This window comes from Nicrophorus vespilloides, unplaced genomic scaffold (genome assembly GCF_001412225.1).
Source record: "Nicrophorus vespilloides isolate i.1.1-1 unplaced genomic scaffold, Nicve_v1.0, whole genome shotgun sequence".
Taxonomy (NCBI): Eukaryota; Metazoa; Arthropoda; class Insecta; order Coleoptera; family Silphidae; genus Nicrophorus; species Nicrophorus vespilloides.
In genome coordinates, this window is record NW_017099791.1 from 99,006 (window position 1) to 112,030 (window position 13,025).

At 31.8% G+C, this 13,025-nt stretch overlaps 1 protein-coding gene across 3 annotated transcripts in view; it reads left to right on the top strand.

The window, feature by feature from the left end:
• LOC108565614 (polypyrimidine tract-binding protein 1) overlaps window positions 1-13,025 on the top strand; it is a 196,793-nt gene that overhangs the window by 90,909 nt on the left and 92,859 nt on the right. For all 3 annotated transcript variants that reach the window (XM_017925158.1, XM_017925160.1, XM_017925161.1), the window contains exon 2: window positions 466-567. In XM_017925158.1, the coding sequence (XP_017780647.1) occupies window positions 466-567 (102 nt within the window). The remainder of the gene's footprint in view (window positions 1-465; window positions 568-13,025) is intronic.

The following is a 13,025-nucleotide window of genomic DNA, read 5'->3' on the forward strand; positions in this document are numbered from 1 at the left end:
TTAATTATCTCCCCTTTATGATTTTTAATTACGTGCCGTGTTGAATCTTCCTTCCAACCATCCGCAGGACGATGATTCAAAGGAGCTGCGCGCCGGGTCACGAATATAAAAAAAAAGCTAAATAAATCGTTCGGATCCAATAATTTAGTGAGCTCGACGAGATCTGCTTGCAAAAGTTTAATATATCCATCTGTTACCGGGCGAGATTAATTCCTCGTCCTCCTTTTTCTACCTTATTTCTCTCCACTCCCTCTTTCTTACTATATACTTCTTACAATCCCGCTTCTCCCCGTCTCTCTCCCGCGAGCGTAATTATAATTTGCGATAAGCTGTTTCATTTTGCTACATATTGTGATGTAAAAGTGCACACTTTCATGCAGATATTGAATATCCTGTCGCATAAAATTAAGAAATTCTTATCATATAACTTAAATTAAAATCTAATACTTTTTTCTTCGTTTGCAGGGTGACAATATGATGTCCTGTCCGTTACCCATTATTCCAGTGATCCAGACGCTGCCTACGCTAAGTACACAATCAGACTTCCCGATTCACATAGGGATTAAGGTAAGGCTTCTTTTCTTCTTCGCTTCGGGAAGTTTTCCTTCGTGGGGAAATGGAAAACCGCGTGCCCGAATCCGAAGTTCTCGGTTCCGTTAATGGTTTTAATGGATTACGTATTCTATTTCTAAGTCGGTTTCACCTGGGCTCTTCTAAGTTTCTTAATGATCTTAAATGTATTCTCGGAGAGGAGAATCTGCTACTACTACTACATTATTATGGTGTTCTCGCTTTAACAAAAACCATCAACGCGGTTACGCGCATTGTGTACATTAATTTACTTTTCAATTTATTTTCACCCAATTACACTCAATTCGCAGTAAACGTCAATGTCACTTTAATTAATCCATCAATTATCGCGTAAAAAGTGTCAGAAAATTAACAAAAACAACTTGATTACTTTAATTTTCTATAGATGCAATCAAGTTTTATAATTTGTTTAAATACGTAGGCGATCATTGTTTGTTTTGTTTATTTTTATTTTTGTAAAATGTTATAATATCTACGATTCATACATTGTTTCAAATTAATTATGTAACATAGAGGTTACTTAAAAATTGATATTTATAATTACAATAATAATGTCCCAAAAAGAACTGACATTTTAAATTTGCCACCATTTTTTTTGCTGTGGAATCAGAGTAGAGATTTTTTATATGCTGTTATTAGTTATGGAAAAGAACACTAATATAAGTTATGAAAAAGTACAATAATAAAGGGTGTCCCAAAAGGAAATGACATTTTAAATTTACCGCCATTTGTTTGCTGTAAAAGTTATGGAAATATTAGTTCATTTTGGGACACTCTTTATTTATTAAATTTATTTTTATATATTGACACTACATCATTCAAAAAATATAAATTTTATTCATATTACTTATTTATTTTATTATACATTATACATATTGCATTAATATTACAAATTTAAAATGTTTATTTCACGAATTATCTAAGAATAAGTAAAAAAAATGTAATTACAGGTAAAAGTAAAGAATTTATAGTTTACTAAGATGTTTAGGCAATAGAAACATGACTCAACATTAAATATCCTTCACGCATCATAAATAGTAGAAAATTGCATTAACATTGGACTTTGTTTGAATTAAAGAAATTGAGTATTTCAATATAATTTTATATATAGTTAAAATTTAATGGATTAAGAAACTAAAAGTTTACTTCCAAAATGTCAATAGTTTCTCATTTTAGAGTGATTGTTAAACAATTTGAAATACCTTATGGTAAAGTAGCAGATGATATCATATAATAATTACAATTTTACGTAAAAGTTTTTCGAAAGTTTAATTAGTGTTTTTTACTGCTAAAAGTGTTGAAATAGAGAAATTACATTTGCTAAATAATGTATTAAAAACCATAAATATTCACTCAACTGAAGGACTTTAAGGTAATTTCATATAATACAAATTTTATATAGTATTTCGTGTACATTTTTTATCGTTTTCTCAGTCAAAATTAACTGAAAGATTTTATATAAAAATGTAGGATTTACTATTATAATCAATTTATGTATACATTGTTTCCAATTTCTGCAGTAAAGTTGCGGAGACTATTTGAAAAGATAAAAAGTATCTTTAATTAGTATTTTTTAACTGCGAAAGAGATGCAGAAATTAAATCGGGTTTCAATTTAGCTTCTGATTTAAATTTAAACTCTCGCCACTTTCCTTTCATTCCTTTTTATTTTGCATCCTCGCGTCGGGCCCAAATCGCATTTTATTTTTCCATTTAAAGTTTTAGTAGCTTCCGTAAATGATTTATGATAATAACTTCTCAACTTTCTCCTCTTCCAGCTCGTAATGCATTTAAAATCTGCATCGGTCCTTCGAAAGATATCTTCCAAAAAAAAATTCGAAGAAGTATAAAAAAATGGGGACAAGAAATTGTTGACACAGTTTTCTAAATGTACGTAAACATTTTTTGTTTCAAAGAATTTTGTACGAAAATCTTTAGTAAAATATTTCATTAAGGGTATTATTAATGCGTTAAAATGTCTCATTGAGAAATTCGGGGAAGGAAAAAAAATCGCAAAGAAGTACAACTAATTCATTGGTTTCGCCAATTATCTAAAATTACGAAATATATTCTTAAGAATATTTGTTAGTATTCTCATTAATTCAAAATTTAATTAAAATATTTAAGCGGTTTGATCCATTCTATGAAGTGTTTATTTTTGTCTCTAGCTTATTTTATTATTCATTATGCGAATATATTCGTCATAAGCGGTACGCAATAAAAGAGATCATGACGAATATATACGACATAACCACTTAAGGGGTTAAATTAACTTTTTATTATCTAATTATGTATTACATTGTATATACTAAAAAATGAATCGATTAACTAAGAAATATAAAGAAAAGAAATTTAATTCATTAGTTTCACCAATATTCCGTAATTGGACTAAAAAGTGTCAGAAAATTAACAAAAACAACTTGATTACTTTAATTTTCTATAAATGCGTCTAAGTTATATAATTAGTTTAAATACGTAGGCGAAAATTGTTGGTTTTGTTTTTGTAAAATGTTATAATATCTATGATTCATACATTGTTTCTAATTAATTATGTAACATTGAGGTCACTTCAAAATTGATATTTATAATTACAATAACAGTGTCCCAATTAGTTTCACCAATATTCCGTAATTGGACTAAGCTAGGAGTTTAAAATATTATTTTTACAAATGAAAAGTTACAACGTTTTAGTATTTTGAATCGTTTTTTATAATCAATTAATGAACACAAATTTAACATATTAAAAGTTGTTGAATGAAAAGCAGATTTTTTTCGTTTTTGTGCGATTTGCTGAGTTTAATTGATGTGAAATGTTTTTGAAATACAAAAATGTGAATAGAACTTTCACATAAAAAAATACAGAGGCTGAGTTTTGTGTTCGTGATGCGAGATTGAATTATTTTTTTAAGACGAAAACATAGTTTTGCTGAAGTTTCCTTCACTTTTATTGATTAAATTGGATATATATTATAAACCTCTGTTAATATATTATTTTGATGAATGAAAAGTTGTAACTTTTTAGTGTTTTTATCATTTTTTTTTATAACTTTATAATTATTAAACATGAATTTAACATATTAAGAATTGATGAAAGAAAAGCAGATTTTTTTTCGATTTTGCTGCCTTTAATAGATCTGAAATGTTTTCGGGCAAATGGAAAAATGTGAATGGAACTTTCACATCAAAAAGGCCGTTTTTCCTCTCTAAATGTTTCTGGATAGATACAGAGGCTGAGTGTTGTGTTCGTGATGCGAGATTGAAATTTTTTTTTTCCAGATGAAAACCTAGTTTTGCGGAAGTTTCCTTCGCGTCGCTGCATGTATGTAGTATGTATGTGGCCGAAATGGGAATTTAGATTTATGCAATTTATTTAAACGAAGTGAAGCCAACGTTTTTTTTGTGCTATATTCCGGTTACCTCCTCACTTTGTAGAGGTTTTCCTCCCTTCGTCTCTCTTTTTTTTCTCATTTTTCGCCACTTCTTTCTCCGCGTCGCGGTTTTCCATTTGAATAATTAAATTTCGAGGTGTACAAAAAGCGAACTACCGATCGATGAGCTGTCTTCGTTCTTTTTAACACCCACTTTTCCGGTTTTCCGCCACACTTTTTTTTGTCTCTCTCTCAATTTTTTTTTTACTTCGCAAAGTATTTACATATTCGTGCGCGTCGCAGGAACTTTCCGCTTCCTAATACCTAATCCGGATTAAAAAAGTTCGTTATGTTCGTTCCATATCTTTTTTTTAGAAAGATGTGCTGGAGTGCAGAGGAGAGTTGAGTCGGAGGTTCGTGCTCTTCGGCGGAATTTCAATCTCGGTTGGACCGGGGTTTGCGGTTTCGTTATCCTTGCAGGTGACAGATAGCCTGGACGGCGGCCCCCACGTCCTGCTGCCTGCGTCCCTAATTGATGGATCGCTCCTCGGGGACACTAACTATCCGAGCAACGAGACCACCTTTTAAATTATTTCGGTTTTGTGAAAAATTATGTAATCCGGCTCGACTTCTCCTTTCTCACCCCTCGTGCTTGTATAGAAGCGAGGGATGTGGGATCATCTCCTGCACGCATCTTCTAAATTTCGTTGGCCTTTGTCGGATGGATCCATCCCTTCTGATGTTGTGTAATAATAAGAAAAATCGATTATATCGTTGTCGTTTCCCCGTCTCTCCTTAGTGGGCATGTCAAAGGTAGAGATTAGAGAGGGATGATATTTCGCCGAGAAAACTCTTCCATCCATACATCATCATCCTAAGTGCTCAAGAGTCGTCCTGGAGTGTTTGGGCTCCGATCCGAGAGACCCGTTTAACACGAGAGCTCTTCATGGCTATGGCTGCGGATAGAGAGAGATAGAGAGAAGGATGAGGATCATAATAACCACCTGATCTCATAACTAAATCTCATCGTTTCACAATCCTTTCCACCCATTACACTTCCTTTATATTCTCTAATAACTCCAACGCCTCAAAACATTATATTCATAACCAACACTTTGAATTTCCTCATCTCAAGTAAAACACAGATTTAACTTCAGTATATAACTTTTTTTCTACTATTACTATAATTATCTAAAATTTTGAAACACATTTATCCTACATTTTATCAAACAATTAGTTAATACAAATATTTTATCGGTTTCATACATTGTATTTTTGTCTCTAGCGTATTTCATTATTCGTCATAAGGGCAATACCCAATACAAGAGATCACGACGAATATATACAGCATAACCACTTAAGGGGTTGAATTATTTTTCTTATATAATCATGGATTAAATTTGCTTTTTATTCGTAATTATATTATTGTACATTTTGTATAATAAATATTGAATCTATTGACTAAGAAATGTAATGGAAAGATTCATCATCTTTTTTTTTACTTAATCTTGAATTAAATTTACTTGATACAACTTTTTTATCTAATCCTGGATTAAATTTTCACTTTGATAATTTTATTCTATCTACTAAATGTAGAAATGTACAATTTATATAATAAATATTGAATCTTTTAACTAAGAAATATAATGAAACGATTACAAAAAAAAAAGAAAATTGCATTTTCGTGGCTATCTTGTGAACTAACTCCCTCCTCGAATTTAATGGGTTTTCTATCCCTGGTTCGACATAAATCTAAACGAGACAAAATCAATTTGGTCCTTGCGTAACTGGTGCAAATCCGGTACGTGGACCCAAGAATCCCCAGCCCATGGGACCATAAAATATCAATTTATATAGAAAAAAATATATATATAAGTAAGAGTGCAGGATGGTATTGAAAATTTATTACCCGCAAACATTCCGGGTCTAATAGCGTGCGGTCCATAAAAGAGGTTTCGCAGGAAATCGATAGCAGGAAACAAAACGGGAGAAAGATGTAAGAAAGAAATAAAAATAATAGTGTTTAATTGACACATTTGATGCATGGAAAGCGGGTATATCCATCTCCCATGGGGATTAAAATTAGGAACGATTTAGTGGTGCGCGGCGCGTCCTCCGAGGAGCTATAGCTCAAGTGGTTATGGCAGCAAACCATCCGGAACCGCGGAACTTTATGAGAAGAAAGTAAAAGGTAAGGTGGATGTAAGAAGGAGGATGAGAAGTAAGGAGGTTGAGGTGGAAAGGGTTAAATTAATTAGCGGAAAGAAGACCGGTTGTTAATGCCATATCACAGATGGAATTAGACTTGAGGCGTTGTCGGATCATGCTGTTTATCTCTTGGCTACCGCCTCCATCCTGTGTGCAACTTTGAAGTTGAATTTTCAAAGCATTAGTTTTTCGTATCCAGTGCAGCACGTGCCGCCTCCGATTTCCCCCTTTTTCTCTTCGCTCGGGCCCAATGACAAGAGGGAGGCCGCTTTCCTGGGGATCTACGACCCCCCAATTATTACACCCTCCGACGCTTCTTACCTTCTTCCCTCCTTTTGCACACCGCGCTCCAACGATCAGACTCTCCTCTCTTCTACTTCTGCTTCTCCTTTCCATCTACATTCGAATGAATAATTTCATTTCATTCATTCGAATGGAATAAACAGGCCAAACTTTAAATTGTACTTTTCGAATCTTGTTTCCTTCCATAACCCTAATGCACCCGATTAAATTATATCTTCTACAACCAAACAATTCAAGACTATTACTTTTCAATCTACATTAGTTAAGAAAATTATTATTTTTTAAATAGTTAATTATAATCCATTTAATTGTAACATTTAGTTCATTATTTATCAATTAACGGTTCATTGCAGTTAAGCCTCGTTTAAGTACTCTGTGAAATTATATTAGAAGAAACATCTTTTAGCCTATACATAACTTTTGTTATATGATTTTCTCATTTAAACCTATGTAACCTAAGATCTGAGGATTTACTATATGATTTTTCATATATCGCGATTTTTCTATGGAACCAAAAAGTATGCTAACTGTGTTTTTTTCAAACGCGATTTATATATGGAACCTAAAATCTGAATAGTATGTTAAATAACGTATGTAGTACGTTAAATAACGCTAAAATCTTAGTGATATGTGTAGATTTTCCATATACAACGCGAATTTTCTAAAGAACCTAAAATCACAGGACTTTCTGTATGTTTTCTTAAATAATACGTTTTTATGAAACCTGAATTTATATAATATGATTTTCCTATGGAACTTGAAATCTGAAGGCTTTATTTTTTACATAACACAACTTTTTTTATGAAACTAAAATCTGATGTATGTTTTCTTATATAACTCGATTTTGTAAGATAATTGTAATTTACATTTACGAAATTAAATTGCTTTATATTGGTATAGTCTTAGTATTGTTATGTTTTTATTCAATTGATTAAACTTTCAACATATCGTTGTACAAATCAATCTTTAAATTATCCAACAGAAAGGTCTGAATTTTGTATGGAATTGTGTGTAGTTAACAATTATAAATAAAAGTTATACATTTTTTATTGCTTAGACAAGAAAACAAGTTTTATAAATTTTTCAAAGTTTTTTATTGTTTTTTTTTTTAATATTTGATAAAGTTTAATACAAATTAAACTTAATAGTAATTATAAATAATTTTGTGTATTTACATTACGGAAATTTGCGTGTGCAATAAGAAAGCAATAAATATTAGGAGATTGTTTTGAAAATCGTCGAAAACGTCACAACAATCCTTATTTATACCACTCGATAAGAGAGTAATAAAAAATAAGAGATTTTTTTTAAAAATTGCCTTATAAGGACACGAAAACACCAATCACCCCGAATCTTCACGAAGAATCAATGTGCAGCTACAGCGTCAAATCTAAAATTGAACCTTGGGCCCACAAGATATTTTAGGGCCCACGAAAAAATATTGTAGTAGAATTCAATAATACATATATTGTTGTTAAGTTACAAAGTTGTCGATACTCGCACATCCTTTCACCCCATTATCACCTACTTAACTAATACTTAGAAACCACGACAACTTTAGTGCATCACTGGTACTAGTGTTCTATTTAACTACAGGTTCAAGTGTGCCTTGAGACAAAAAAAGGTTGATCACGATCTAGTATACTTTAATCTGTTAAAAGTCCAAAATGCATTCCTTTATCCAACGATGCGAATCATTTTATTTTCCTAAGAATATTTACGACGTTTATATAAAAGATTATACTTTCGAGTCGCATTCCGGAAAGGAAAATGCGTCAGAGATTTATTATATTGCGATTCTTCAATCAGCTTTTACTGTTCGCTTTATCTTATAAGTATAAAACACAATAACAAGCAGCAGGAACAGCAGAAAAAAAATATATAGAACACTAAAGTTTCGCATGCAGAAATTACGTAAGCTGCGCGCCGACGTTTATCAAAAAAAAGGAAATATGGAAGTAATTTTTATTAAGATTTTCGTCTGAGACAAAAGTCTGAGGGGGGAATAAAAGAGATTTCTTAACGGTTCCAATTTTTTTTTCTCCCCCCCGCCATCCGGCTCTCTCCTTGTGGATCTAAATTTTTAATAAGTGTTATGCAAATGGCGATTAAGTGCAGACGTTGTCGCCGTTTTTACGTCAGAAAAATCGTCGTTTCTACTTCGTTTCACCACCAGCAGCAGCAGCAGCAATCCCCATAAACTTATTTGTTGCAAAGATGGGCACTAAAACGTGGCAACGTCTTAAAGGAACACCGCTAATTGAATATTGTTACTTTCTTACAAATGCCGCGACGAGCATTCCCATCTAAATACACAAAGAATTTTTACGTAATTGTGTTTGTCTTCTCTTACTTGTTTTCTTTTCGTGTCTTTCCATCTTCCGCTTCTCCGACTCTAAGAAAAAAAGACTGCCTTTAAGGGATAAAAATGCTGCTTTCCTTTTTATCATTATCGACTTACAATACGCATTAATTACGCAGTGGAAATTCTTTTGCTAAGAGTTATTAATTTCCGGTTTTATTGTTTTGATCGCAAAACTTGCTAGACTCTTTCTTTTATCGGTGTTTGCTTTAAGTGAGTTTGCAGCGAATTTTATTGTGTTTGGATGTGCAGACGTTCCAGAGTGGAATGGAGTGTCTCGTCTGTTAAGTGATTTAATAATTCTGCGCTCGTTTCTTCCCCTTGGTCTCAACCCACCCTCTTTTTACTTTGTGCAATTACTGAAGTGTTCTCTTCCACTACTTCCACTCATCGGCCATCCAGATTCTAAGGTATTTTCTTCATAAATTACGTCGGCAGTCTAAATGCGGATCACGGGACTCCGTGGGGCCCTCCACTTTAATTACATATTCATTACGGAAACACAATTAAATAGCATCTCCATGCGGAATTGTTTACCTGGGAAGTTTTCGAAAACAATGGAGCAGCTTTTAATAAAACCGGGTGCTAGATACCATTTGTACATCAAAAAGCGTACGTCCGATATTTCCTTTGAAAACGTCTACGAAATTCAACAAATATCATATTAATTACATTACCCCCCTCGAGATTGCTGAAATTTACCTTTACAGTTGAAGAATGTAAATGGATATTCAAGTTTTTTTTACAACCTAACTTCCATCAGTTATATAATCACAAAAGATTCTTTGTTAACTCTAAACCAATGTAAAAAAACACATTTTCTGTTAAATAATAGAAATACAAGTTTACTTTTAATTATTTAAGAAATAATTGTTTAACAAAATGCAATTTTCTATTGACCAATGCAAAAAGAAAAGTTTAAAAATGTACAATTTTCTATTAACAAATTCTCCATTTATGAATTTGTTTTGAGAGATATAAATTTATTAAATTTCTATAATTTTCCCTTTTTGCTTCATTTTAGATCCAAATTTTAACTGGTTCTATTCTTATATATTTTACTTTGTCTTTGCGATTGTGAACGTAAATTTACAATTACAATTTACCTTAGAAAAATATTTATATTATACATTTTTAATAAGTTTTTTTCTGAAAGGAATAAATAAATTGACAAATAATATTTACTACTATTTTCTCAATAAAAAAAATCTTTGATTGAAAATTATTAAGAATGTATTTCCAAGCACTACCCAATATCCACATCAAAGATTTGCTTCAAGATAATTAGTAAGTACAATTCTTTATATGTTTTAAGCTTATAAATAATGAAATCTACATTTTGTCTGTCTGTAATGGTTTAAGTGTTATGACTTTAAGTTTTATTAAATTTAAGAAAAATTACAGTCGAATTTATGAAATTCTCACTTGAACTGTATTCACATTTCAACTTTTATAGGTATTCTTGTCTTCAACCTTGGACATAAGTCGAAATGATCGTAAGTCGGAAAATAGGCATATGTACTTGTATGTATATTAAACTTAATTACTTTAATAAAATTCAGATATACAAATTACTATTTTTTTATGAATTTCAATTCATTGACTGTGTGTAAACATATCTGAATTTGGGATGTAAGTTGAAATGATCGTAAGTCGAATTTCATATAACAAAAAATAGACTATCATGTATATTGAACTTAATTACTTGTAACTAAATTAGTAAGACAATATTTTGTAAAAAAATTGTGACGTTTTTTTTTGTCGAAATTGAATTTTATTTTTTAAATATATTGGAAATTTCATTTCTGTGTGAGAATATGTGAAAAAAATGTTAATTATTTTAATTATAGTAAATTAAAAGTGATTGGAGATATAAAAGTCAGATATATAAATTTCTATTGTTTATGAACTACAATTCATCGACTGTGTATAAACTGATCTGAAAGCTGCACTGACATTTATGTTTCATGTTATAATTTGTAATATTCGTTTAATTGATTGTGTTTTGTTTGAATGTTGCGATGATTAGACACGTTGCCCGACGGATTTCGGACATTGTTACAACCGAATCGACGTTAATAATTCGGGAACAATTTCCGAACAATACATTTTTCGTGTGTGTATACGTGTGTGCATGTTTGCGTGGATATCATCTAATAATCTGGCTGAAACATGTGTGTTAGTGATGCATCATAGTTTCGGGATGGGGCGAATGGGACTGGTTTGGCGGTTGCACCTGATGTGCCGGGGGCCGTGTTTCACCTGTATAACAGTTGTATTAGTGTAGGTAATATACAGATATAGTTATACTTGTATTTGTACATGAAGAGATGTATGTATGTGTATGCCAGTGCGCGCACATTTCGCATCAATAACCTGCCTCCAGAAGCGGCCCAATCTCCACCGTTGCCGCCACCGTAAGCCGCCCTTCCACTCCCCCCCTTTCCACCCCTGCACACCCCGGCGCCTCCGCCACCTGCGCGCCCTCTCCTCCACCCCCTCCTACCCCCTTTTTGGTCCTTCAGCCCTATCTATTCAGAAGCCCTTATCTAATTTCATAGGATTTAGATTACTAATAATAATCTAATATCGCGACACTCGGTCTAAGGATTACCCACAATGTATATCTATATATATATATATATACGTACGTTCGTCCTTCGAATGGGAAACTTCCGGTCGGGCTTCTCTTGTGCACTTTTCGCCTCCGTCGCAATAGGCTTAACCCGAATGCGAAATTGAAAATTATTCGATACACGCTCAACGGCAAAAATACTAATATTTTTCAACCCCAATGTAATCCAATAGAAATCGACATATTTCGCCGTTTGGTTTTATCGAAAGAATCGTAAAATTTCATACAAATTCGATAGTTATTTTGTAACTAACAAATTGTTACTTTCTAATGATAACTATAGATAACTAAATACAACAATACCTCTAATAGTATAGTTAAAATATTGTCCACAGATTGTCGGAATATACCAAGCTGTATATTAAACTTATATTAAACCAATAAGTTAAAGAAAATCATCTCGATTTACTACTATTCGCACTTAGGCCAAAAATTGCTACAAAATGTATCCATCTTTTTACAAAGTACAATATATTCTAATTATTTTGCTACATATCATTAGAAATTAAAGGAAGTAAATTTAATATACATACAAGTAAATATGCCTATTTTTCTTGTATGAAATTCGACTTACAATCATTTCAACTTATAAAATTTCTACATAAACTATATTGAAATATGAATACAGCTCAAAAGATAATTTAATCAATTCGACTGACATTTTCCTTAAATTTAGTAAAAATTTAAGTCAAAACACATAAACCAAACACAATAGATATTTCATCTTCTGTAACCTAAAAAATATAAACAAATAAGTCTGGATTCTCGAAAAATACAAATTGGACCTATTCTTTTTCTTCTATATAGTGTTGTTTATTTGTGTATGCAATTAGTTCCTCGATTAGTCCGGTTTGAAACAGTTCGAGATATTGGCATAACCGCACTATACGAGGTATTGTTGTTTTTATTTGTGAAATAATTGCCAATTATAAAATCCTATATTTACATTCCCCAAAGACAAAACTGTGACAAACTCATTCTCAACTAATATTGAACTATTATCTTAAATAGTTCTCTCATAATACATATAACGACTTACTTTTCAACTTACGGTTTACTCGACTTACGACCATTCAAATTTCCAAAGAAAGAAAAATCTATAATTTTTTTACAGTTTTCATATATATTCGAATAATATCAGAAATCACTAATTCGACTTACGATCATTTCTACTTACGTACATAGTTGATAATATTTTTTTAATAAATCTCGTATAGACCCATTATTGCTGTGAGTGATTTATGTAACACTGTTTAATTGGAGAAGAGCAACACGAAATCATTGTAAATGTTACATGTGCTGATTCAGTTTTGATTGAACACAGTTTACGGGATTATAAAAATTAATAATATTCTGCTTGCACACGCAAAATTAATCCAAAATCAGTACATTGTATTTAGTTAGCTCCGATCTGATCGATCGATTGGCTCCGACGTGTTTGCTACCCCACTTTTTTTACGATGTTGTTTTTGTACATTTTGTATATATTTTTTTCTCCTACATTGTTTTTTTTTTGTTACGTATTTACACACCCACGAATGTTTAATTATTCACGTTCC